The sequence below is a fragment of the Chionomys nivalis genome, chromosome 17, assembly GCF_950005125.1.
Source record: "Chionomys nivalis chromosome 17, mChiNiv1.1, whole genome shotgun sequence".
Classification (NCBI taxonomy): domain Eukaryota; kingdom Metazoa; phylum Chordata; class Mammalia; order Rodentia; family Cricetidae; genus Chionomys; species Chionomys nivalis.
In genome coordinates this window covers 30,608,430-30,636,304 of record NC_080102.1, presented here as the reverse complement: position 1 = coordinate 30,636,304, position 27,875 = coordinate 30,608,430, and the positions used below count along the sequence as shown (strand labels likewise).

Genomic DNA, 27,875 nt, shown 5'->3' with positions numbered 1-27,875 from the left:
GCCTCTAAGAGTGGCGGTCTTCCCTATTCGCCAGAGCTTTAGGGGTAAGTAGCTGGGGTCCCCAGGTGCAGGACCAACGGAGACACATCTGGCATCCCACCATGGGGACTGAGGAGGCTGTTAAAACCCCAACACTCTAGGAGGCAGTGCCCCAGCCAGTAGAGTGCTGCTGTGCCAGGTGGCTGCTGCAGCTGGAAGTCTCTGTGTGTGTGTGTGTGTGTGTGTGTGTGTGTTCCTGTGTGTGTTACGGGGGGGGGAGGGGCGGGAACGGCGAGGCCACTGTTGCGCACTCCCAAGTGCTCATAGCCCCTCCCCCTTCTATTCCCCACACTCCGGGTTTCTTCCTTAAGGCTCTAATCTGCCTCCACTGGCCGAATTCGTTTCTCATCTTCAGCTGCGGGTTTCTCAAACTCTCCACTTTTCCAAGGCTGTGTGCGCTCTTAGGTGAGCAGGATTAGAAGGAACCCAGGCATTCGTGTTTATCCACCCACATCCCAGCCGAAACTGACTAGCGGCTGGGCTCCTACACCCGCACCCTGTGGCAGCACCCAGTTTTACCCCCTCCCTCCCCCCCCTCTAGCCACCTCTCCTGGGTTCCATAGCAAGCATCCTGCTCAGCACTAGGTCTGCTGCAGGAGCTGCCAGCGCTGCCTCACCAGCTGGCTGGGGACCAGGCGGGAGGTGGTGCGCCCCTGAGGCTGCAGGAGGGAGGAAGGAAGAGAAGGGAAAGAAGAGAGGAGAAGAGAGGAGGGAGGGAAGCCGGTCCTCGGAGTAGCCTGCACCCCAACCCCGTCCCTCCCGCCGGAGCGGGGCAGTCAAACGCAAACACGCGCGCACGCACACTCGCGAATACATACACTCGGGCTCCCTCCGGCGCGCACGCACAGCGCCTCAGGCAGACCAGAGCGGAGGCTGCCTCTCCTGACTCCTGGACGCCAGAGTCTCGGGATCCTCCGCGGCTGATGAGCCTTTGCCTGCCCCCATTCCTACCCTTCAGTTCCTCCAGGCCCGCGGGACCACTCCCACCGCCACCACCTCGCCCGCCACCCCGAAAGGAGCTGGCTAGCCGACCATCGCCGCGCAGTTCCCTGGTCGCCCTCAGGTAGCTCCATTGTAGCTCCTGTCTTGGGCTTCGCCCTATTCCTGAGCTTCGGGGAGACTGAGTGAAACAAACTTCGCAGACCGGCTGACGCGCAACGGGGCCCGCATGCCCCGCACTCCCAGGTGGGCACAGGACATTAGGACTTTGGGGCATTGGGCTGCCTTGCCCATTGCACCCGCTAGATAGACGCTCTCCCTGCTTGCAGGGGATTCTAGAGACATCTTCACTTAGGAAACTTTTGTTTCCTCACCCAAAGGGGTGAGGAAAGCTAGAGGGAGAAGTTGGTCTCCTCCGGGCAACCGCCATCCTGGAGGCGATTAGCTGGGCGCCGCTAACCGCGGAACGCATCCAGAGAGATGCTGAACCTCTCCCCGGGTCGCCTTCTGTACCGACTCCTGATCCTGATCCTGCCCCAGCCCGGTCCACGGGCTCGAGAGGCCAGGTGCCTAGGACCACACAGCCCGCGCGAAATGAGCATGGGCCATCCATACGCATGACCATCCGCACCGGGGCAAGTCGCTTGACCCAGGCCTGGCGTAGGGTGTCCCGGGTCCAGGATCGCTGGCCTCCGCACCCTAGTGATGCCATGAGCCTGCCTACTCTCTTGCCTATCCCAGTGGTGGTCACCACGCCCGCGGACCCCATTGAATTCGTGGAATCGGCTGCACTGGGTGAGCCCGCTACGCCCGCAGAGTCCATTGTGCCCGCGGAACCCACTACGCCTGCAGAATCGGTTGTGCCCGCGGAACCCGCTACACCCGCAGAGCCGGTTGGGCACGCGGAACCCGCTGCGCCCGCGGAACTTGCTGCTCCCACAGAGTCTGCCGAGCCTGCCGAACCCGGGGCATCTGCTGAGCCCGGGGCGTCCGCTGAGCCCGCGGAACCTGCAAAATACAAGGAGTCCACTGTGACCATCGAGACCGAGGAGCCCCAGGCACGCGGGAACGCTCCTCAACTTGAAGGTGTTGAAGTTCGGAACAGTGAGGACCCCCAAGATGATTCTATCATTTCCAGCATCAGCTGCGGCATCTGCTGTTACCACCGCTTACAACTTAGACTCCATCGCAGAGGAGGCTTCGTCCGCGCGGCGCTGCATTGGGAAGCGCGCCCTGGTTTGGCTCATTTTCCTTTTGGCGGCTCCTTTTTCGCAGCCATGAAGCGGCAGAACGTGCGTACCTTGTCCCTGATCGCCTGTACCTTCACCTACCTGCTGGTGGGTGCTGCCGTGTTCGACGCCCTCGAGTCCGACCATGAGATGCGCGAGGAGGAGAAACTTAAGGCCGAAGAGGTTCGCATCAGAGGCAAGTACAACATCAGCTCCGATGACTACCAGCAGCTGGAGCTGGTGATTCTGCAGTCTGAACCCCACCGTGCTGGTGTCCAGTGGAAATTTGCGGGTTCCTTCTACTTTGCCATCACCGTCATCACAACTATAGGTAAAGAAGGGTTAAAGAGCTACCGGGCTCCGGAGGGAGGAGTCCCGGGGAAATAGTGTGCACTGTGCAAGGCTGGGTAGGGGGTTCCCAGGTTCAAGACAGCCCCATGTTTCTGTGGCTCACCCCTCAGGGGATGATCTCAATTCCTCCAGGGGATCCTATCTGATGTTCCATACTGCTCTGGTGGGCCAGGCTTGTGAACTTCAAGAGACAGAATGCTGTTGTCTTGAGGGTGGAGGTGCTGCCTTTTTTTTTTTTTTTTGAGTGGAGCGCTAAGAATAATCTCACAAGCCGACACCCACCCACCTATGAGGGCTGTGCTTCCCTGAGTGGGTTCTAAGCCTTACACTTACTACCTCTTGGGGAATGTGGGACAAAGCTGGCTGGGTGACAGAGGGCTGTTTATGGGTCTATGGGTGATGGTGGTACTGACCCTTCCTCAGATAGGAGCCATCTGGGAGCCAAGATTTCAGTACCCATTATCCTTCCTTTGAGTTGTAGAGTGTGTGTTAGGTCCCAGAAGAGTTTTCTCTTCGTTGGTTGGGATGGGGCTGGCAGCAGGTGACCTGTGATGTGGTCCTGATGGGTTGAATAGGCAGTGCTTGCTTGTACTGTGGACTAAGAGTGAGGACCAAAGGAGTCTGGATGTTGCTTGAAAACTAGGGGTGTTTAACTCACTCCGGGAAAGAGTCTGTCTGGTACAGAAGGGGTTGCCTCTAGATTCTCAGACTCAGGCCACTGTCCACAGAGCAGTCTCTGGTGGGTCCTAATGACTGTACCCCAACTGAGGTTGGGGTTGGGGAACACCTCTAGACTTGCACATGGAGACCTGTGGGAATCTGAGTGCCATACTTCACCCCAGGGGATGTGGTAGATACTCTTCTGGCAGGAGGCAAAATAGTGTCTCTGGCTGGCCAATTGAATACCTAGGGCCATCTCCTTGGACCTGTGAGAGCCAGAATGTTGTCTCAGAGGTGGTCTCTTGCCTCTGATGAGGGCCATTTTCCTTTCCTGGACCACCTGCTAATTTCCCTATGATACTTTTTTTCCTGAAAAGCCCTGCATTGCTGGAGGGGGGGCAGGGAAAGGACACAGGATTTCATATGCAACAGGAAACACCAGCCTGGGACAACCTGTCTTTTGTTCTTGTTTGAAAGGACTTTTGTAAGAGTTGCCTTTTAAAAATATGAGCTAAATCAGTGCCAGTTTTTATGTTTGGGGGAAGAAAGTCACCCTTCAGTTGTCTATATGACAGGTTTTGCCCCTGCTGGCCCCTAAGTACCCTCCCCCACACAGGTTAGAGAAGAGACCAGCAGGTGCCTGCGTCACTTGTGTTTTTGAACTGTGGTGGTGATATACAGATGTGCAAGTCATTGGTTCTGGTGGCAGGTGTATTTGCTGGAAGGCAAAAATATGCTTGTGACACAGACAGAGGGGAGACATCTCATAGTCTCCTAAAAGTGTCATTTGTCATCTAGCTCTGAAATGGGGGGAGGGGTTTCAGGTTGGTTCCCTGTAGTAAAACCAGTACAGAAAACTTAACCAGTCCCAAGATGTGTGTGGCACAGTGAGAGGGCTGGGGTTAAAGGCAAATACAGTTATGTTGTAGCATTCCTAAAAAAAAAAATAATTGAGGTTGAGGAGGCTCTCGCTGAGGTATGTTGCCTTTATTGATATTATTGGCAGTTCTTGACATAAGCTTCGAATATTTGAAACTTCCAAGGAAATAGTGTCAAGGGAAGAGGAGCTAAAAGCAACTGTTGTCTTAGCCCCTCGGATAGGGGCTCTAATTAGTACAGGATTAGGGCCACTTGAGAAAGAGCTAAGATGATTTTTCTCATTTCCTTTATTGGATTTTCTACTGACTTGGGGGAAAAGATTGCAAATACACACACACATGAATATGCTCTCATGTGCACACACATGCAGATATATACATAAACCCACATTCTCATACATGTTCATATGCATACATGTATACACGTACACACATGCACATACATATATCCACACTCATGCATATTTATATACATGTACAATACTCTTACATGCACGGACATACGTGAACACAATACTCTGACATACATGTGTACACATATGCATGCATATGTGTACACATGCAGACACATGTATGCAGGCAGATACACATTCAGATATACACATTCAATTGCACATACATCCACATGGATACATACTTGCTTGCATTCACACACACCGGCCTATATGCACACATATACACATGTATATGCACACAGACACAAACAGTTAAGGCAGCTGTGCTTGAGTGGAATCTGGAGCCTGTCATACAGGAAGACTACAGTGATGCCATTTTCTGACCTCCAGCCTCAGTTTCCCCACCTGTAGAACTTGTAGTTATTAACCATTGACTAGTGGCCTTTCTCGTCAGCTGTGGGAATGTAGGTTCCCCACCCCACTGCTCATTGTAGTGATTAGTACTTTTGCTTTTGACTGACTGAGCCCCTTAATGTCTGCTTGAGAGCTGTTCCACAAAAACACCCACATCTTTGGAAAGCAAAGCACCTTTACACTTACTTTTGTTTTCGTTCCTTTTTTAACTACAAATGCAAATGAAAGTGTTTTCGGCCCAGGATAAAAGCCAGCCCCAAGCCACGCCCTCAAAGGAATGTGTTTTCTATTGGGCAATGATACCAGCAAAAGTGAGTTTCATTTTCATAGCTATTCCTTTTCCACCTAAGTTTGGGTGATTGTGTGTGTGTGTGTGTGTGTGTGTGTGTGTGTGGACTTTGCACCCAAGTCTCTGTGGTTGTGCCAGGAGTCCTGGAGCTGGCTAATGAATGTGGCTTCTTAGATGCAGTTATTAGCTTACTCTGTAAAATGGATTTTCAAAACATATACAGTTACTTCTTCATTTTGAATCTGTGACTATGCTTTCCTGAAAGTCTTTGGAGGCTATTCCACAGACTCTGGTCCTAGCTCTCTGCGGAGTCCTGTGAATATCAACTGCCCTCGTAACCAGGTCCAGTTCTCGTGCCCATTCTTTCCTGTGGCTGTCACGTGGCTGCCACTTGTAGCTCTCCTTAAAGTGGCTTTACTGTCTGGTTTTCAACTTGGGCAAGACCCCCTTGCCTGTAGCTCACTGACCCAATTGGCTGTACAATTGAAACATCCCCTTTCCAGACCAGTTATGCAAGTGGGAGAAGTAAATGGTATTGAGGCTCAGGGTCTGCATTGGCATAGGAGTTTTATTAGAATTATCTCTGCTTGGGGCTGAGGTCTTGGAGCTTGAATAATATATCACTGGTATAAACTTATCACCTCCCACAGTGGGAGGGTCAAGCTAAAACTGTTACACAGTCAGCCTCTTTGCACAGTCATGTACCAGAGATGGGATTTCCATCACACTTTGTTTTTTCAATCTAACATCTGTAGTCTAGGTTGGCTACCTTCAGGACCATTAGAAAGGAAGCCGCCAGATGCCCTTTGCAGAACCATGGAGGACAACTTAAAGACTGGTTTGCCATAGGGGAAGAGGAGTTGGCTTGTGGTTTCTCTCCTCTAGCTACAGTTTTGGGGGACAGGACAGAAGTTCACACTTCCTGACTTTCTGGGCCCATCTGAAGCTGAGGTTGCTGCCATAGGAATGGAGGTGACTGGTTTAGGACTGGGGTCTTCAGGTGGTTGTAGGGCCCACTGAGAGAATCCCTAGGGGTCCTGCCCTGCTCTAGACAGACATTGAACTCCTTCTTTAGTGAGGTAAAAGCAGATCATCAAACTAACTTTTCCCAAAATGGACAGCATTCATCATGGGTTTATCATGGGTTCTGGGTGTGGTTCGTGATCCACAGTCTTGTCAAGTACCTGCCCTGCCTTCAATACTCTGGGGACAGTCTAGATGACAAGATAAGGACTGGCCTTGGCGAAGGTGCTGGAAATCCGGATAGTTGGTTGTAGTCCAGTGTGAAGCACAGGTATAAGTAAACTCAGTGAGAGCCTTTACCTGTCCTATGCCATCCACCAGCCCAGGCATCCTTACCCAACATAGAAACCACCTTCCTCCCAGAGTCCTCCAAGCCCCACCCTTGCCCTCCTCTCCTCCAGTCAGTCTCAGCTTTGTGGATTTTGCTCATTCTACCTTGGGTCCACACTACCTTTGTTCCCTGAGTCGCAGTGTCCAGTACAGTGCATCCCATGGAGCAGGCAACTCACAAAGGTCTGAAAAGTTGAAGCAGGCCCAATGGGTCAGACAGGCTGATACCTGAGAAATCATGGCACTTACGCACCCACACACTCTCTTCCTCTCCCCCCTCTTGTTTCACCCATGAGCTTGTGGGAACACCATCCTGCTTGACAGATTAGGAAACTGAGGCAGACAAGGCAATGCACACCAAGGTAGAGTGCATGGAAAACCTTTTGCAAACTGGTTCTCATTGTTGCAGGTTCTAGCTGGGAGTTATGCAGCTCATGGTGGGCCTGTGTGCCCCGCCTTTCACTTGGGGTGCCTGCCCAGCCAGATCCAGGTGATGGGTAGCCCTGGAGGCAAGACGGTTCTGGGCTCTTTATATGCAGGCTGGTAGCTACCATGCTGAGGACACAGGAAGTGCCTGTAGACAGCTCTGCCTTCCCAGGTCCTCCCTAGTCCTGGCCGTGGTCTCTCCTCATTCAACTCAAGGCTCTTTAGCAAGCTTCCTGCCTACAGGTGCCATGGGAAAGCGGGGGAGCAGGGGTATTGGTTTGGAGTAGCAACCCAGACACTTCTCCCTAGACACTCAGTGCTCTCAAATGAGAAAGAGATGAGGGACAAGGACTTTCAGGCACGGGTCACATTCACTTGCTCTGTCCTGGCTCCCCTATCCCAGGAAGCCCAGAGAGGGCAGAGTAGGAGTGGGAGGGGAATCAGGTCAGGGTGGGTGTCCTAGCAATGGGTTTCCACGTACTTACCACGGGGTTCTCTATCCACCCATGCCTATGCACTTGTATACTCATTTACACTGTGACCACAATGCCACTCAACCATTCTACCACCCACAAGTATTTTTAAATCTTTGGTGGGCGTTGCCATTCATTGCCTCACCCAACACTGCCACTATTATCCATCCCCACCCGCCCATCATTTGTTCTCCATTAGCCAGTCTTTGTCCAGTCGTTCATGCAACTTGGACACTTATTCCATCACCCAACATTGCACCGCTCAGCCCTGCAAACCCCTGCCGTTCAGCTTCTTCTACTGATGCACACTGTGGTCCTGGCGCTTTTCATTCAGCATCTGATACCATGTCACTCACTCCCCCTACCTAACATGCCATCGTGAGTTTCTGCCCAATCCGGTCATTCATTCCCCAGCCTACCACAGTACTGCTCAGTTCTGCATGTGCCTGCCCTTCATTTCCCATCAGCCACTGATTCATTCACCACTCCACGGGCACCTCTCACTGTCACACCTGCTCTCATATCACCCATTCTCCCATGAAAGTCCCGTCTGACACGGGTGTCACTTTGTTCTACATAACCTGTCATCAATTGCCGTCTTCGCGTGGTTCAGCCTGCTGCATGCCTGCCACTCCCTCCCCTGTCAACCAGCGCCCCATCCAGTTTTCTACACACATGCAGTTCTTCCACCCATCTACCTGTCACTCGGGCCTCCCTTCCTCTGTCATTCATGCTTGCACCTGACACTGTAGCTGTCACAAAGTTACTGGATGCCTATTACCCATTTTTCTAAATTGCCACGTGTCATGTGATCCTCCACAGAACTAGCTTTCATCTCTCTCCCATTAGAGTATCATGTGGTCCTCCACCCCCATGCCATCCGTTTCCCCATTCACTGTTACATCCCTTAGTGCTCCATGCACCTGCCAGCCACTTCTTTATCTCCATCTACTGTTCACTCACCTTCCTCCCTACCACTATCTCAGCCACTTTCTCCTTGCCTATTGGTTTTACATAGTCCTCCCCCCCGTTGGCATTCAAGCATCCAGCTGCCACCTCATCATTCCATTCTTCATGCCCCGTCACTCGCCTCCAGCCTGTCTTTGTATAACTGAGTTTTCCACATCCCTGGCCCTTGCCCCTATCCACCACTGCCTTTGTTTCCCTTGATGTCCTACGGTTCCCCTCTGACGTCATGACTGTCTCATCCAGGCAGCTTCCATCCTCCCAGTTCCCCCTGACGTCATGAATCTCTCATCCAGGCAGCTTCCATCCCTGGTCTCTCACTGAAACTTAGTTCCCCACACCTGTCACCCACTTCCTTGCCACCATTCTTTTAGTCACCCATATGCTGGCCAACCATCCCCCATCTTCTACAGTGTCTTTGATGGTGATATTCTGTTTTCAGGGCCCGCTGCCCAGAATTATTCTGGGTTTAAGCACCTTTGATTTTTCTACTTCCTCATCTCTGACATGTTGCCATTTGTTCCCGTGTTCTAGGCCGGAAGGGTGGGGAGAAGTCAGAAGGGCTATACTAGTTGAGATTACCCTAACGGGGAGAAGTCAGAAGGGCTATACTAGTTGAGATTACCCTAACACTTTTCTAGAAGTCCCACCCCACCATTGTTTTCTCTATCCCATAGTTTAGAAGTATGTCACATGGCTACATCTGCCTTCTCTCTTTGGGCTTTAGACTTTCGTGTGAAATGAGTCTGGATGCAGGTTTGGCTATTAGTGATCACGGCTGATGATGGAGCCTTCGGCCCTGCTCCCAAAGACAGAAGCCACCTGCTGCTGTTTTGATATCTCAGGATATCCTAAGGGACCCCCATAAAAGTGAGAATAGATTATGGATCCAAAACAGGTGCTGGCAGGGGAGCACCCCTTAGAGTGGAGGGGAGGAGGGTGATCAGAAGGAAGCTGGTGGCAGAGAGCACCTGCGAGTAGAGAGGAGGTGGTGAGGGGTGGGTGAACCTTTCTCTGCCTGATTTCTTATCCTCCCATTCTCTGGACACATGCTCTGTATCCCATCCCTCAGAAAAGGACTCAAAAGCCAACAAGATATTAATATCTGTCCTGAGCCCAGCAGTATTTCCTATAAAGCAGGATATTAAAGCACCCTCCTTCCCCAGTGCTTTCTCCTTCCCACAGGTGGCATTGTCAGCAGTGCTACAGTCTTGCCCTCCCCATACATCAGAAGGAAGCTGCCGTGCTCCCTTTGGTCTCTGCTATTCCTGGAGGGAGTCCTCCCTTCTCACACACTCAGGAGTCCCAGTCATTGGAAATGACTTTTTTTTTTTTTATCTCTAGGTTTTGCTTTGCAGCTCAGCCTAGATCCATTCTGGGCATATGCAAGGCCCCTGTCTGATTTTTGGCTTCCTTTGGGGATGATCTAAGCATTTGTTTAAAGGGCTGGTGGGGGTGGAGGGCCAGAGGGATTATACAACACTGCACTCTGACAGTGTTCCACACCTGGCCCCCTCCTAGCTGCACGCATGGGTGCTGGCTCAAGGTTCATGTTGATATACGTCAAGTCACTTCCCCACTTGAGAGCCGTCAATGTCTCCTTGTGACTCACATCAACGCTTACCATGACCTTTGAAGTCCAACTTCTTACCCTGACATGTAGCCCTGACTGTCACTCTACCCCTCCCCCATGCAGACTGAGTCACAGGCTATGGTGGACACCTCACCACTCAACTCCCCTCCCCCTGTATATTTTTCTTTGGCTGTTAGACATCTCTCTTTTGTGTCTCTGAAGCCCCAGGGCTCCCGCCAGCTAAGAACCTGTCAACCTGTGTCGTATCAGCTTTTCCCAAGCCAGACTTTGTCCCTTGCCCCCAGTGCCTCTGGCCAGAGACCGTGTTATTACCTGCCAGCAGCTGGGTTGCTCACCCACCAATGTCTAGCACTAAGCGGGCCCTCAGAGAATGTTTGTTGAATGAACATGTGCATATAAATGGGACAGCTTTCATGAGAGCTATATTTAGCTCTTCTAGAATATTCTCTGGGTCTTTCAGAAAAGAAAATCCTTGAAAAACAGCAGGTGCTTGCAAGAAGCAGTGGGTGGCTTAGCAGGAGCAGGAGACTGTTTCCCAGGAGGCCTAGGTTCATCCTGGGTCCTTCTGGCTCTCAGTGTGGCCCAAGGTGTCAGCTGACTTTACTCTTTTTTTTTTTTTTTTGAGTCCTGGAACTTTCAGATGGGGGAACTCTAGGAAAGGACCCCTTTCCCCCCACAGGGCTCCTCTTTCTGAACTCTTTGCATGGTGCTGTCTAATTGTCCTGCTGTTAGCTGTCCGTCTGCCAATTCCATCCCAGGGTCGGTGCACTGACATCTCTACCAAGTAGGAGGAATCTAGAGGGGTAGGGCAGCACTCTAGGTTGCTGGGGACCTCATCAGCATGGAGGGTTGACTCTGCAGAATCCCTGGAGAGACTGACCCTAACAAGCTTCTAGGGTTCTGGTTTTGAGATATATATGATGTGGGATTCTCCTCTGTATGCTATGAATATGTTTTATTATCATTGGTTAATGAAGAAATTGCTTTGGCCTATGGCAGGGCAGAATAAAGCCAGGTGGGAAATCTGAACAGAGACATATACAGAGAGAGTAGGGAGAGTCAGAAAGACACCATGTAGCTGCTGAAGGAGATGGATACCAGAACCTTACTAGTAAGCCACAGCCTCATGATGACACACAGATTAATAGAAATGAGTTCATTTAAGATGTAAGAGTTAATATGAAGCCTGAGCTAATAGGCCAAACAGTGTTGTAATTAATATAGTTTTTGTGTGATTATTCAGGTCAGGATGGCCAGTCAATAAAGTGAAGTCTCCACTTACAAAATAGCACCCACCATTGGACATGAATCCACATAAGTCCTAAAAAAGCTTAAAAAAAAAAAAGGAGGGCTTCTAGACCCACAAAAACAGGAGCCAAGCACAGCTTCTTGGTTGTTGCATTTTTTTTCCAGATAGGCTCTATTTGTGGGCTACAAGCAGAGGCACAGCTCCTTTAAGAAATGGTTTTCTGGTTTGTGCTGGCAACATGGATGACTCTGTCTCTTTCAGGAGGTCCTGTACTTAAATGGGGTTTGTGAGCAATGTGCTACTAGATGTTTAATGGCAATATAGACCCACTACATCCCTGAAGCTGGGGTGGTGAGCATGATTCGCATGTTGGATGGGGTGGAGCCAACAGGCAAAGCCACAGATTTAATCCTAGCCATGCCTGCTTAGCATTTAAAAAAAAGTGCTTCTGGTAAGAAAATGATTATGGATATGCAATAAAGACAAATTCAGATAAAAATAAACCTCTGAATAGGTCACAGTGTGTTTAAAATATGTACATAGGCTTGAAAGATGGGTATAGGCAGTTATAGAAAAAATGTTTTTAAAAATAAAACAAAATCTTTAAAGAGAGGGGCTAGAGAGATGGCTCAGAGGTTAAGAGCATTGTCTGCTCTTCCAAGGTCCCGAGTTCAATTCCCAGCAACCACATGGTGGCTCACAACCATCTATAATGGGGTCTGGTGCCCTCTTCTGGCCTGCAGGCATACACACAGACAGAATATTGTATATATAATATTTTTTAAAAAAGTCTTTAAAGAGACAGTAAAAGTAGTATAAAAAAGTACAGATAGTCATAGATTAAAGGAGTAAAGATAATAAATATTAAAAATAGAGAAAAATAAGCCATGTAAAGATGAAAAATATACAAAATGTCTGGATTATATATATTGTGTTTTCTTTGAATTTTTTGACTATCAATGAGCTAAATACAGAGAGACATTTTATTATATGGGCTGCCAAACTAAACTAGCATATATATTTTAAAGGTATCTTGACTTCAAAATTTGAGTCTATGGATATGTTACTTTGGAAAACAGATTCTGCTTTTGTTTCCACAGAAGATAAGAACTTGTGGATTCCTTTCAGGCTAATGTTGTTTGATGGAACAAGACCCCCCAAAAGGTCTCCTTGAACCCTAAAAATACTTTGCCAAACAAACAGCAGGAAGCAGTTTAGAGAAAACAATGCCCAAATTCCAAAAATAATTGTGTATAAATGTTTGTTTTCAATTAGAAGGTGTTGATTATAAATAGTTAATGGTCACAGTTAATTTCTTAAGAAAAATAAGGGGGATATGATTTTTTTTTTGGTTTTTTTCAAGGCAGGGTTTCTCTGTAGCTTTGGTGCCTGTCCCAGAACTAGCTCTTGTAGACCAGGCTGGCCTCGAACTCACAGAGATCCGCCTGCCTCTGCCTCCCGAGTGCTGGGATTAAAGGTGTGCGCCACCACCGCCCGGCTGGGGGATATGATTTTGTGATGAATACATTAGTATGGATCTTGGTCTATTGCTACAAATTTAAGGTCAATTTTGTTATATTTCTACTCTTGTTTAAGGTATTATGTTTATACAGTTTATTTAAAAATGTAATGTATAATTAAAAATTGCAGATTAATAGATAGTTATTTATAATAGTCAAATTTATAGTCAGGTTTTCTAGATATACAGAGATTTTCTGTTAGATAGATAATCTTTGACACTTCAAAGCCCTTCAAAATACGGCATTTAAAAGGTTTTAAGAACTTAGACTTTTATTGACAGTGAGACATGTAACCATTTACTTCAAGTGAGGTTGGTGGGCATTGGAAACTCATTATGGAATTGGCCTTCGGTGTGACAAGGCTAGCCATTTGGGCAAGAAATTTCACGTTCCTGGACTGCTTGATGATATGCTGTATCACCTGGACATGCAGGACCCACAGAAAAGTGACTGCTGAACTTTCCAAAAAATGGGATGATCCTTTAGTGCTCCTGCTTTATGGAAGAGTCTGCCAGATGTTCTGCAAGACACAGAAGAATGTGCCTGATAAATTGCCAATACAGACGAAACACTCTTTCAAATTTTCTGCTTCATGGAAAAGTTTGCCAGATACTATGGGCCTGTAGGCTGAAGATGGATGCCCCAATATTACAGAAAAACTTTGGGTGACTGTCCAGGCAGCGAGATTTCTGTCAATTTCAGAGTTTTAGAAGTTGCTTTTCAATGCACTTCCTGTTTACTTAGGTAATATTATATCCTTCTGGGGTCTTTGATGGAGTTGAAGACAGATAGTTATAAGTTTTGATAAAAGATATGATTATGATAAAAGATAAAGCAAATATAAATATTTTAACTGTAATTCTTGATATCTGTCTTGTTATATGTAATTTTATTATGTTAAAGTTAAAACCTTTTTTATTTAGACAGAATAGGGAAGATGATGTGTGATTCCCCTCTGTATGCTGTGAATATGTTTTATTACCATTGGTTAATAAAGAAGCTACTTTGACCTATGGCAGGGCAGAATAAAAGTCAGGTGGGAATTGTATATATGTATGTACATATATATATATGAGAGAGAGAGAGAGAGAGAGAGAGAGAGAGAGAGAGAGAGAGAGAGAGAGAAAGGTGGAATTAGAGAGATACCATGTAGCTGCTGAAGGGACAGATGCTGGAACCTTACCAGTAAGCCACAGCTTTGTGGAGATATACAGACTGATATACATAGGTTCATTTAAGATCTAAGTGTTAGTTAATAAGAAGCCTGAGCTAATAGCCAGTGTTGTAATTAATATAGCTTTTATGTAATTATTTGGGTCAAGGTACTTAGTTCCCAAACAAACCTTCAGGACCATTCTTTTGAAAAGTTTTTTAATTTCACCAAAGCTATAGTAAAAAACGCATGTGTTTCTTTGTAAAGACAAGCAGTTGTTTGCTACGTGTGAAAGCATTGTTAGAACTGAGATCAGTGTTCCTTTTCTCAGTACAAGCTTTACTTTGAGGATATCTGAAGGGCCAGGTCCAAACTTATGCCGGGTACAGATTACCTGTGACATCTTCCCCTTTCCTTTCCCCCCTCCTGTGCCCACCCAGGGTTTCCAGCTGAAAAGTGGGTAGAAATGACTGCTTCCCAGAGGATCGGGGAGATCTGATGAGACAGTGTGGATGAGGCACTTGGCTGGTCTCTGGGTCAGAGATGGATACGTTTTCATTCCTCCCCTCTTCCAGCCTCAGGACTGTCCCGTACGGCCCTTCCAAGGTGTAGTGCAGAATTCGCAGGAGTGGCTATCTTCTAGGTTAGGGTAGTGGAAAAGGACAGGAGACCAGACAGGGTGCTATAGCGATAGGGTCTGGCAGAGGCTCTTGACCACAGCTAGGATGCCTTCCTCTCTGTCACCCTCAGGACTTAGACATTGCAACTTCAGGCCCCTGCCTCCCACTACTGTGGTCCAATGTTGAGCCTGAGTCGTTCTTGGCTGGTCTAGGCAGAGGCGCTGCCAGCAGGAAGGGAAGCTGCCAGTTCCTGCTAGTCTCAGGCACCGCTCCAAGGTCCCTGTAGTTGTGGGACCAGGTGGCTCAAAGGAAGAGACCAGTGGGGTAGGGTCTGTGCCTGGGAGTGTCTGGTGTTAGCAAATGGTAACATTCACTTCTTCCGTGCAGCTGTGAAATCATAGGATGGTTAAGAGAAAGGCCAGGAAATGGGCATGGGGGATGCACATGCTCCCAAGAAGCAAGGTAAGGACTTAGTTCAAGCTGTAGTAACAAGCTTATAAATAACAGAAGTTTATGGCCCACAGTTTTGGAGGCTGGAAGGCTAAGGCCAAGAACGGAAGGTCCTCTTCCAAGATAGAAACAAAGACAGTTGACACCTCACCTCCCAAAGGCACTATAAACATGAACAAGGCTGCCCTCTGTGTCTGTCAGTTGATGTTGGGAACCTGTATGAGTGGACAATTCCATTTTCAAACCCAAGTGCCTCGGAAAACTTGCTGGCCAGGACCTCTTGGGCCTCCCCCTAGTCTGAACAGGCAAGACTTAGCTAGTGATGAGTGGGTTGAACCTGGGCTTAGTTAATCACAGCATGTGGATACCCTAGAGGTGAAGAGGATGAAGATGCAGCAAGGAGAATCCAGATGCCATGGAGTCCGAGTCCCTTGCCAGTGTCATGCCCATACAATGCAGGGGACTCCCCAGTCACAGGGCTCACCAAGCTTAGTTCCACTCCTGCTCCTTTCCCTGGAGATTCAGTGGAGCCTGAGACCCCACAGGCCGTGGGACTCTTACATGGAGTGTCCAGAGTCTGGGCCACCTCTGTCCCACACTCCCCTGTCTTCCTTCCTTAGAGACAGTCCTCAGCCCCAGGGCGTTGCCATGGGGATTGTGAGCTGGAGTCTATTTTGAGATCATGTTAGAGTGTGATTTTTTAGTTCTGTCTGGGCTGCCTGTTAGTTTCACTGTTTGTCCAATGACTAGCTAGAGAGTTTGGAATGGTTTTTGCTCCAGAGATATACTATTCCTTGACATGGAGGACAGGCAGGTGGTTAGCATCCAGTCTGATCAGTATGCACCCGCTAGTGGTCCATAAGCATCCCCATGACCAGGTAATGGTGGGGCAGGGGATGCCTTCCTGCAGGAGGTGTCTTCGGCCAAGATTCAGTACTCCTAGATGCTCACTCAGCTGACCACTGCTGCTGGCTTGGCCTGTTTACAGATGGCAAGGGAGCAGTGGATGCCCCAAAAGAGAGGGGGAAGGGCCCTTTAGAGCAGAGAGAGAGAGTGAGGGAGAAGAAGAAGGGGGGGGAGAGTGGGAAAGGGAGAGAGAGAGAGAGAGAGAGAGAGAGAGAGAGAGAGAGAGAGAGAGAGAGAGAGAGAGAAGAGAAGCATAACAAAGGTCAGAAGTGGAGGTGCTGGTGACATCTCAGAGGAGGGGTTAGTTTTAGTTCAGGGAGGTGAGGGCTGCCAGGTGGGCATTGCCATCTCCTATTTAACTTTTCTATCTGCTTGGCTTAGTCCTAGGCTCTAGGTGATGCTAATTCACCATCTTGACCTCCCTTGCTGTGCTCATGAAAAATCTGGCATAGAGGAGTCTGGGGGACTGAGCATGAAGCAGAGCTCTGATCCTAGCTTTATCTGCCTGCCTTCTTCCCTCCTGTTTCTGTAGACGGGGAAACTGAGGCTCCAAGGACCCCAGGGACTTTTTCAAGATCCAATGCCTTCTGCTCCTCTAAAGGGAATGACATCCTCCAGTACTCTGTTCCCTGGACCTGCTTAGAGTCGCAGAATCTTATGCTTCATCTGTTCCCCAGCCCAGCTCAGGGCCTGTGGAATCTGCCGAGTCAGGTTTGAATGGGGGAGAGCCAGCCAGCCTTGTGTCTGGGCGGTGAGAGGCTATTTTGGGAGAGAGTCAGGGAAGGAGTGCTTTGTTTTGTTTGCTCCTCGTGACTACCAGAGGTGGTGGAACCCTGCACGCCTGTCCTGGACACCTAGTGAGTTCCAAGCCAAGAACTGAACAGGGAAAGCAATGACCTGTTATAGTGCCTGACAGCCACAGGTCACATGAGTCTAACACCCAACCGTTACCACCGTCAGCTTGCCCACCAGCAGTATCTGAGAGAGGAGAATGGAGGAGAGCAGGAAACTCAGATTCTGACGTGTTAGGTTAATGCCCAGTTCTATCACCTACCTGTCTATTTCTGGCAACCTTTTGTCCCACCCATTTCCTCCCTCCCATCCACTTGGCCTATTTGAACTATTTAGCTAACCATTTATCTATCCACATATCTGTCTGTTCACCTCCCATTCATATTCCAGATACCTATCTACCCATTCGTCTGTTTTTCACCTTCCATTATCTATCCATCAATCTATCTTCCATCAAATTCCATGCACCAATCCATTCATTTTTCATTATCCACCCACTACCAATCTATTTGTTCATCCATTATCCATCTTGACCCATGCATCCATGCATCGTCCATCCATATACCATGCTTCCATCCTTCTGTTTTTTTCAATTCATCATTCATTTTTCTATTCATTATCCATCCATCCATCATATACTCATCCATCTGTTCACTATTCATCCATCTATTCTCCATATATCCCTCATCTATCAATACACCCACTCATCCTTTGGTCTTTCTGTTCCATACATTTATTTGTCCATCCGTTGTTCATCCATCCATGTATCCATTCATCTATCCTTCTTCTACTCACTCTCCATCTTCCATCAAACTTTGAACTATCCATCAATCCCCCTATCCATTTTCATCTCCATCCATGTTCCATGCATCAACCATGTATCATCTTTCACCTTCTACCAATCACCTGTTCACCCATTTCTCCATCCACTGGCCCACCCATCCATTTCCAAGCAACCACCCATCCATCCATCATCTATCTACTCTTTTTGTCTCCAATACTATAATCTGTGTTTTCTGTGGTACCGAGCCCTACAATAGATGGTAAACAAGTTACACTGATAATTTGCTTTCCCTACTAGAGACCACCACTGACAATGAATTTAGCACTTACAGTCAATTGTGTGAAAAATATTCAGGCAACGATTCCCTAGTTGCTTGAAAAGATTTTAGCATGGTGCTGTGACAATAGATGAGGTTTTTGGGTGGGGGCATCAAAGAGACACCTGAACAAAAGACTCTTGGCAAAGACCAAGTTTTAACTTGAAGGCCACAGAGAAGTCATTCTGTCCTCTTCCATTAACTAGCTGAGGGAAGAGCTCTGGGGCATGACCTGAGCGGGGATGGGCTCTGTGGTCTTGGAGGGACTATCCAGAAAGCCAGGCATCTGAGGTGTACTGAGGGATGTGGGTCAGGAAAGTTGATGAAAAGGGTGGATAGACAATGTCAGGTCAAGGGATAGGAAAGTGTCTGCCTGTCTGTTGGACACATCGGTCTATTGGACACAGTTGATGGCCCAGCCTCCTGTCAGGATCTGGATGTAACATGTGGCCAGAAGTTCTGTTCCTTGACCACTGCAGAGAGTGAAGCTTAGTGCTATGGGCCCTGGGCACCAAGGGTCTGCTGCCTTGTTCTGCTTGTGTAAATATTAGAAACACTCCTGTCTTTCCCTGCTCTATAGGCAGAAAATCTGAGTCAATCTCAGTTACCCTGAGCTCACTCCTAACCTGGTGGCTTCATTTTCCTCAGTGATAGCATATGCACTTCCCCCATGGTAGGAAATTAGAAGTCTGTTTTCCAAGGGAATTAATTTTTGGAGGGCCACTGGTTAGGTACATCTAGGCCTCTATCTAGTGTATCATGTGACCCTCTATGCCATCTCTGGGCCTCCCCCTTCCATGGGTAATAGGAGAAAACTTGAAGCTTCAGTTTTTTCCCTTTCTGCTCTCAGGTTCTAGCACTTGGGCATTAGGTGAGTTCTTGCGCAACATGGAGCAAGAGACGGATTCACACCCAGCATGGAGCAGACAGGTATCAGACAGCCAAGAGTCTGTTACCTGAGAGAGGAGCTGACTGGCATGGGGGGGGGCGTATAAACTCAGCAAAGGCCTGTGTGCTGTAGAAGATGGATCTTCTTTGAGCTGATAATGCTGCCTTGTGTGTGCAGAGTGCTTTGGAGGTTTTGAAAGTATGTTTTCATAAGTCTTCTGATGTGTGTCTTGAGAGTTGGTTAAATTGTTTGGGGCTTGATTAAATAAGAGTTGATTAAATAAGCGTTTGTATATAGTGGGTAAGTCACGACTAGTCCAGGCCCTGGGATGAGAGGGAGGAAACCTCAGCCTTCCTTAGACTCAAAGCGTATAGAACACAAAAAAACACATTTCCTGTTTGATTTTCATTATATTATGGTAAGTGAAAATAGACACAAAATATGTTCATGATATTTATCAATTCCAGTTGTACATTTAAGATATAATACATTTTAAGAGAGTGACCCCTGCTTCCCTGAAAACCACAGGGCTGGTAGTTGTGACTCCTCTGATATATCCAGTGTGTTGGACATGGTTTGTGTTCAACATGGCGATAGACATTGGGGCAATTACTTCTGCATCCCGCCACATGGCTATACCATGAGTAGCTGAAGACTGCTTTTATGGAGATGACAGATGGGGATCCTACAGACTTCATGAGATACAGCAGCAAGGCATCTTCACAGTGCACACGTATGTGTGGGCATCATCTCCAACTCCATCCTGATACATCAAATTCTGATGCTAACTTGAATCTAGAGCAGGAGCCCAGACCAGGCTCTGCCAAGCTTGGCAACATCAGACTGTTTGAGAGCCCCAGATGAGCACTGACATTTGGTTTGGACAGGGCTCAGACCTTGCCACATGTAGGCTAGAGTTCCTTGTCACTAGTAGTCGGTAGCATTTGGCAATACCAATGCTTTGTATACTTAGGACCCCCAAAGACCTGTAAATCCCATATACCTCCATTTGGAAGATAAGACAAGTTGCCTTTCAGTTACCCCTCAGCTCTCAGTATGAGGCGCCCATCCTGGAAAAACATTGAGGCAGGTATTATTAGTAGAATCTCCTATGATGCTGGGGTAGGATTTCAGTATGAGGCATCAGCAGGCATAGGGCAGAGCAGGGGAGAGTCTCTTTATACATATGTAGTCCCCTGTTCTTCCTTAACCACACCGAAAGGCCTAGCTTAGGATGGTTTGATTTTATCATAGATAAAAAGCAATATATGTTTGGCAAAAAATTCCAATTCTGAATTTTTATCTTCTTCTGTGGGGTTGGTGCTCTGCAGGTGGTATTCTGTCTGTAGTCTTGACAGGGGAAGAGACTGCAGCTCCCTCACGACACATCACAATGAAGGGAGAAAAGGACAGTGTGGTGTGCCGTGCTGTGTGTTAGTGTTAGCGGGTATATCCAATGTACTCTTGACTGCTGATATCTTTGACTCACACGAGGTTTATTTGGAGTCAACCCCGTCATTAGTGAAGGACACCTGCATCACACAGAGAACGAAATCCTGGTGGTGTGATAAGGAGAGAACATGGGTTTGGAGACAAGAGACCTAGAATGAAGACTGAGAATGATGCATTTCAGAAGTCAAGCCAAGCAACTCCATGTTCCTGTTTGAATTAAGGCAAAAATACATACTATAGAACTATTGGAAAGCATTAAGTTCAGTGGTATTTAGCTTTTAGCATTGAGCAACCATTACCCTCTGTCTAGTTCTATGCATTCTATCACCTAAATCAACGTCTCACCCCCATTATCGGTCACCCCATCCCATTGTCTCCTTACACCCATAACCATGAATTCACTTTCTATGTGGAGCTGGGTCTTACAAATGGTATCCTGTGATATTTGGTCTTTGGGGTCTGGCCTCTTCACTTAGACTATTTTGGGGTTTCACCCATGTAGTGAGCATTAGCTTCTTTCTGGTTTATATCAATATGATAGTTCATTGAACTATGCCACATTTTTGCTTGTGTGATTCTGGTTATGAGGAGGTTGGGGGTTTGCAGCTCTCAACAGGAATGCTACTCAGTACATGTATGTATCCTTATTACTTGGATTCCTGCTCTCTGCCTCTTTTTGTTATGTTCCTGGGAGTAGGGTGGCTGGGTTTCACATCAATTCTGTATTTGTTTGTCCCTATCTGTTACAATGACAAGTTGCACATTCTCTTGTAGCCTGCTCCAGAAGGGGTTGAAGTGCAATAGAAGTTTCAAGGCTGGCATGCAGAAAAGGTCTCCAGATAGCAGAATGATGCTGTATTGAATAGACGTACTAGTCTGGCCAACCATGCCCCGAGGAAGACAACAATGGAACCAGGCCTGCTGCTAAGCATTGGACCAGAGGAATTGGCCACCCCAGAGAAGGGAGAGAATCCAGGTGCTATTTGAGGGAGACTGCTCTGTGATGTAGGCATCATCCCACCCACACCTCATTCCGGGCCTTGGAGAATGAGGGGAGAGAAATCAACCTTGCTGGTCACTAAGAATTGTCCAGGGTTGAGCCCTCTGTGGCTCCCGTTCAGCATGAGAAGCACCTGCTAGATCCAAATCTTCTGCAAGACCCTGGAGAGGGAATGAAAAATTGTAGACACCCAGATCTCCTCAGAGGACAATGGGAAGGGTAGCCTCAATGGAATGGCTGCTGGCTGAGATTGGGACAAAGTTTAGGACATTCTGTTTGGGATACGTGCATATTTATGATTGTGGGACCTTCCTGATATACCAACTCTTATTATGTCAAAGTTCTTCTTATTTTATAATCTCTAGTGACATGTATTCATTTTAGACACAATTTTGTCTAGTGTTAGGACAGGCATGGCAACTTTTTTGGCCAGTTTGCATGACGTGCCTTGTGTCCATTCTTTTAAGTTTGCTCATCTCTTTGAATCTAAAGTGTATCTTTTATAGTCAGCAGCACATCCTTGGATCCTAGCTTTTGTTTTATTTTTGTCTCTCTGCCAACTTCCCACTGTTGATTGGAGTGTGTGGTTAATTTACACTTAATGTACTTACTGATCTGGAAGGTGTTAAATCTGCCATTATACTGCTCGTGTTCCGTGTTCTTTTGTTCCTTCATTTCTCCATTACTGGTTTCTTTTGTGATAAGTAGATATTTTCTAGTGTATCAGTTCGATTCTTATGCTGTTTCTTTTATGTTTTGAATTAGTTCCTTAGTAACTGCTCTGGAAATAACAATGGGTATCTTTAAAGACAGCTAGTTGGAGTTGATATTATCTTACAAGGTCAGTGGTTTACAAAAGTGTTTTTCTAACATATATCCATTCCATCTCCCATTGTTGTTGTACAAGTGAAATATTAAGGTACCTATTTATCTCTGCTTTATAATTAAGTGGCTGCCTTCAGCACTGCTTTGCAATTATTACTTTATAAGTTAAGTAGTTGCCTTTTATAGAGATGGGAGAAAGATTATGCATCAAAGGATATGATACTCTTGTCTGTTTACATATGTAGTTACCTTTATTGCTACTCTTTAATTCTTTTTATGAATTTGTGTTACATCCTTCCCCCTGCAGATTCTAGTCCTGGTTGCATTCCTCCCCTGCAGATTCCAGTCCTGGTTGCATCCATCCCCTGCAGATTCTAGTCCTGGTTGCATCATTCCCCCTGCAGATTCCAGTCCTGGTTGCATCCATCCCCCTGCAGATTTCAGTCCTGGTTACATCCATCCACTCGTGTACATACTGCCTTGAGAAGACTTGAAGCTTTGGGGCCAGAGAACTCAGGGTGACCCTTTTATATGTCACTGCTTACAATTTATTGGAGCTGGCAAATACTTGACCTTGCCAAGTACTTCTTCCTCTAGGAAGGAAAGTGGCCATCTACAACTGTGCGCATGCCACTGGAGAACAGGTCTCACTGGAGAACTAGTCCAGCCTAGTTGCTGGCTCGTACTTGACTTCTCATCTTTGCTTTGGGAGTAAAACCTCCCAGGCTAGGAACAGTGTGTTTTTGGCTAAAATACAAATGGCTGTTAGCAACAGAAGCAAATTAGAGTCCAACACATTCCCCATTTCGTCTATTTAGGTGAAGAAATTGTGGCGCCTCTACTTGAAGTTGATGAATTAAAAATGATGCTTATGAAGAACGCTATTGGCAATAGACTAGTGTTGGTATTTTCTTATAATTGCCTACGTGCAGTTCTCTCTCGGCCATGGAAAATGCGTTTCAGAATAGGATTCGGGAAACATAAAGGTTCATGGTCCAAGTGCAAAAATGGAGAGTGGATGTTTCTGAATCATCATCTTCCTTCTGTTTTCTCTTGTTTTCTATTATGTGAATTTCTCCAGCAAGAAATCATTATTCCTGTCACCAGCATCTCTCAAAGGGGGAAAGTCTAAAAAACAGAATGGAAGCTAAAAAGAATTGACCGGAAATCTAAGAGGTAAACAGGATTAGGTAGGTGGGGATAGTTTCACTTTTCTTGTTTGGGGTTTAGTGTCTCCATCCCTGCATGGTCAGGTGGCTTTCCCAGGCCGTTCAGCTGAGATCGGGAAGACCACTAGGACTAGGGTCATCCATCTTTAACTGTTATCATGCAGTAATTATGGCTCCTGTGCACCCCCTGGCAACGCCTGCTTGTACCCTTTGCTCGTGGTGTCTCACAATGCTGGTTGATGGGAATTGGCTGTGACAGATGCACAAATGTCCACCCCAGCAACTGTCGTCCTTGCTTTTTTAGGGAGGAAATCAAGCACAATGCTGCACTTGAGTATGGTTCTCTCACTGTGAAGCTTCGGACAAGAAGCTTAACTAGGTAGATGCTTGTCTTTTGGGGGACCTTGTTGGCTCCTTGGAATTCATCCAATCCACTGCCTCACCAGAGCCCACAAAGGGACACTGAACTTAGGTCCTCATTCAGACATTGGGAAACCGAGTGCTCTTGTGGCTCTGGGGAGAGGGAAAAACCCAGCAGAACTGAGATCAGGGTGGATAATACAGGCCAGCTTCTAGAATGGACGGCGGTCAGAGGCCAGAGATCATGTGAAACGTGAAGGCTGTCCCTCACATGGATCAGGCTTTCCTTGTGGCGAGGGCAGGGCTCCTCTACCGCTGATCACCCATAAGTCTTGCTTCACTATAACTGACCCAAAGCCATTTGAGCCTGACCCCATTAGCCTAGGGAGGGAAATAGCACATTTCCTCCTGCTGAACCATGCCAGCCTAAGGCTTAGCAACAGCCAACCGGTACTGACTTTTCTTATTCTATCACAGACTTCACAAACATCAGCCAAATTTCTATCTTTTTTTCACCCCCTTACGAGCCTTTTATTTGTCTTCCCACATTTTCTTGTAGAGATTTTTGGATGGTGGACAGTCCAGGAAAGAATGGCAGGAAGTGAAGGAGGTTGTGTGTGGAGGCAATGGGAGGATCAATAGGAGTTCCTGGATTTCTATTTCCCGACCAAGTACAGGTTACTTCATTTGCACCGTGGGTGTGACTGACTGCAGGGGCTTAGGGTCAAGGCCCTGATTGGTTTGAACTGGGAACTTAGAAAATCACCATGCTAAATACCCATCAACATGGGCACCACCCCATTAATGCTGGGGAGAATACTGATTACCTGGAAAAGTTAAAAATGTATTTGGGGTTTGTTTGCACCCAGTTTTCTCTAGGAGATGAGTTATTGAGTGTAAAAGGTTTTAACGCAGCTTCCGGTACCACATGCTCTCAATAAACACTGGTCATTACTGGTCATTACTGGTCTTATATTTTATATGTACCAAAATGCTATGTATTGATGGTACTTTCTGAGAGAAAAATCCACCGCGTAACGTAAGTTTTTCCAGTGAAAGAGTTTAGTGAGTTTCCCCTGTCATTCTTGGACATACCCCAGGAGGGAACCTGGTCAGGTGGGACCGGTGCTTGCATTCATGTTTTGCAGTGGAACATCAACCGGCAGAGGGCGCCCTTGCACCTCTGGTGGTAGGCCGAGGACGCGCACAGGGCCAAGCAAGCCTTCCACCATCCTGCCACCCCCTGGACTCTTCATGGACAGCAGGACAGCATTTCCAGAGCTGTTTCTAAAACTAAGCTTGTGTGGAGGAGGATAGGGGCCTCAGGAGTCCTTAAAAGCACGGGGAAGCTGTGAATCCAAGCCTGAGATACTTGCGGGCCAGAGTGTGTCCTGTCCCAGGTAACTTCATGTGTGGCTTGGGGTTTTCACATCACAGTCTGGGCCTTGACAGAGGCTTCAGCGGCACCGCATTGCCCTAGGAGACAGGGTTTTGTGGGCCTTTTACGGATGGATGCCATCTCAGCCCCTTCCTTTGCCCACTATCCAGGAGAAATTCATGTTTTGCTCACTTGTATGTTACAAAATGTATTTAGGGTTCGTTTGCTCCTTTAAGATACAAGTTAAAGGAGACTGACCAGGAAACCGCGTTCCTCTGGGGCATCGGAGAAGCACACGGAAGGGTATGCACTTTTTCATTATATAAAACAATCTGCCAGGTCCCCCTCTACAGAACCCTCTTACTCACAGAGGGCCCAGAGAATAAGCAACATGTTGGTATGTAGTAACCAGGGACACTGATACCTCCCTCTTCTAGAGGAAAGACTAAATTCAGGAAAGCAAACTATACAATGCCATGTGACTGAAAGAAGAGATTGTGTCTCTTCATGTCCTCTTTACAGAAGAGGGAAGTAAGGTCTAGACAATTTCCGGAGCTTGCGGGAGGATAAATGGAAAACTAGCTGCATTGTGGGCGGAAGTGGGAACCAGAAGCACAAGGGGCCGAGGTTGGCTCCCCCCCACCCCGCCACCCCCAGAATGTCTCTTCTCAAAGGTACCCTGAGTCATCCTTCACTGGGATTTGTGCTTTAATCCCTACTGTGATTAAAAAACCCTGCCCGTCATAAATATTTTATTCCTCTCCAGTAGCAAATTCCCCCAAAACTACCTACTCCACGCTGGGCGGCTGGAGGAGGCAGCATGGCACCCTCTCCTGGAACCAGGCCCCGGGCACTCACAGTGAACACTATAAACAAAAGGACAAGGTTGGGAGATGGCGGATACCGACTGTCGTCTCTAAGGTGGCAATCTCGGCTCCAGTCCAACCCGCCTGCTTCAAATGCCAGTCTTGGCTTCTAGGTGTAACAGCATTGCAGTGAGACTTCAAAGATGGCTTCTGAAAACGCTTGTGCCCGTCATCCAAACCCTGTGAAGTCAAGGTGAAGCTATGTAGTGAGTTCCAGACTATACTGGAGAGTGAGACCTTGTCTAGACTTAAAAAAAAAAAAAAGTCAGAAAAAAATGGTTTCTGTTGGAGGTTTATCCTACTTAGAGTTTGCAGAGATTATCGAACTCGTCAATTTGTCTTTTACAAAATGTGGGCCATTGTTTCTCCCATTTTCATTTTATCTTTCTAGAATATCTTTCTGATATCATCTTGTCTCTGAGGCTTTGTATCTTATTGCTTTCAATCTTTTTCTTTCTTCACACTGGTTGATTTCTATCCAGATATACATTGTAGTCCGTCTCTGCTTTTCTGTCTCCCCACTCTTAACCTCTCTAGCCTGGTTCCAGCTTTGTGTAATGCCATTTATTTTCCTTTGTAATGGGTGGGGGTCAGCTAGGGCAGCAGAGTTCAAGTGCTGGCTAGGGAAGAGGGTTTGGGGGCCAGAGAGGATGAGATTGGTCTTCGAAAGAGACCATAAGTATAGCAGATGAGCAAGGTTAGAATAGAAATTGGGGTGGAGAGACTCGAGCTTAGTAGGTTCCCATTGTGTTTCTGATCTCAGGAGATCTGCCCAACAGTCTACCTTGAAGCATCATCAGTCCACACGGCAGATGAGATGACAGAGACTCTCTGGGGTATAACATAATACAGGTGGTATCATGACCATAGCATATAACTCAGGAAAACAGATTTGTCACCTTCCTTGATGGGGCAGGCTTTGAAGATGAGTTCCTGCTTTCAAATTCTCAGTCCAAACACCGTCTGTGCTGTTCCCCCCCGCCCCCCAACCCCTATCCCTGGGCAATATTCATTTAAGAACTTGAAACAGAGCCAACAGGCACTGAGGTCTTCGAGGGCTGTGTGTTGGCTCTCTAGCAAGGTTACTTTTGATACAAGGTTACATTCTATTACTAGACCAGCATTGTACCTTTGAGGCACCTGCCTAGGCACGGAGATACAAGCACTGAACACATGGAACCAAAGCAAGTTCTTCCAGCCCTGCCATGACTTCTCCCAATTTAAACATGTGATTTTCCCCTCATTCTCTCAACATACCCAGCTGGAACCCCAGCTCTGAAGATGTCTTGTTAGTTACCCTGCTTTCTAGTTTGTGGACTTGGGATCATTACCCCATTTGATTAGGGTCATTATACGGTTAGGCAGATATGGCACACGAGGAGTCAGCCTCCCGCTGGCACACAGTGACTGTTCTTTCAAGTATTTACTCTATATGTGGATCCATGGTCAGGGTATTCCATTTTCTCTCGCGTGTTTTTGTTCTTTGGTAATTTTCCTAGTAGTAAAGATGTGTGTTGCTCTAAGAACATTGACATGCCTCAGCCTCCCTGGTTTCAAACCACAGCCTCCGCCTCTTAGATATCAAACCATCACAAGGGATGCTTTTCAAATGAGACTTCTTTGCCTCCTAGGTGGTAAGCTAGTTAAGGCTAATAGGCATCCCATATCCAAAATGCTGCTACCCATTCTTGTGCTTGGGGTTTGGGATCTTCTCAGATTTGGGGACATCTGTATCTATATAATGAGCTGTTTTAGGGCAGCAACTCCAGTGCAAATGCAAGGAGCTAATAAAGGCGATTTCTAGGTTGAGCGCAAAATTTCGTTGCATGGAATCTTCTACTCATGGCATCGGGCTGATCCTCCAAAAGCCTTGACAGCACATGCCTGTAATCCCAGCACTTGGAGGGTAGAGGTAGGAGGATCAGGAGTTCAGGGCCAGCCTCAGGTACATATTGAGTCCGAGGTTAGCTTAGACTGCCTGAGACACTGCCACAAAACAAAACAAAAAGTTTTGGGTTTTGTCGGAGTTTTTGATTTTACATGTTGAGATTAGAGGTACTTCATCTGTATGCTGAAGCCCTTTGTGTTGACGTCCCCTACCCCATCCCTCCTACTGCAGGGCTCATGGGACTTCTGAACT

At 47.2% G+C, this 27,875-nt stretch overlaps 1 protein-coding gene across 3 annotated transcripts in view; it reads left to right on the top strand.

Annotated features, from left to right (window-relative positions):
• Positions 1 to 901: 901 nt before the first annotated feature.
• Kcnk9 (potassium two pore domain channel subfamily K member 9) overlaps positions 902 to 27,875 on the top strand; it is a 124,979-nt gene continuing 98,005 nt past the window's right edge. For all 3 annotated transcript variants that reach the window (XM_057792459.1, XM_057792458.1, XM_057792457.1), the window contains exon 1: positions 902 to 2,538. In XM_057792459.1, the coding sequence (XP_057648442.1) occupies positions 1,596 to 2,538 (943 nt within the window). In that variant the 5' untranslated portion in view covers positions 902 to 1,595. The remainder of the gene's footprint in view (positions 2,539 to 27,875) is intronic.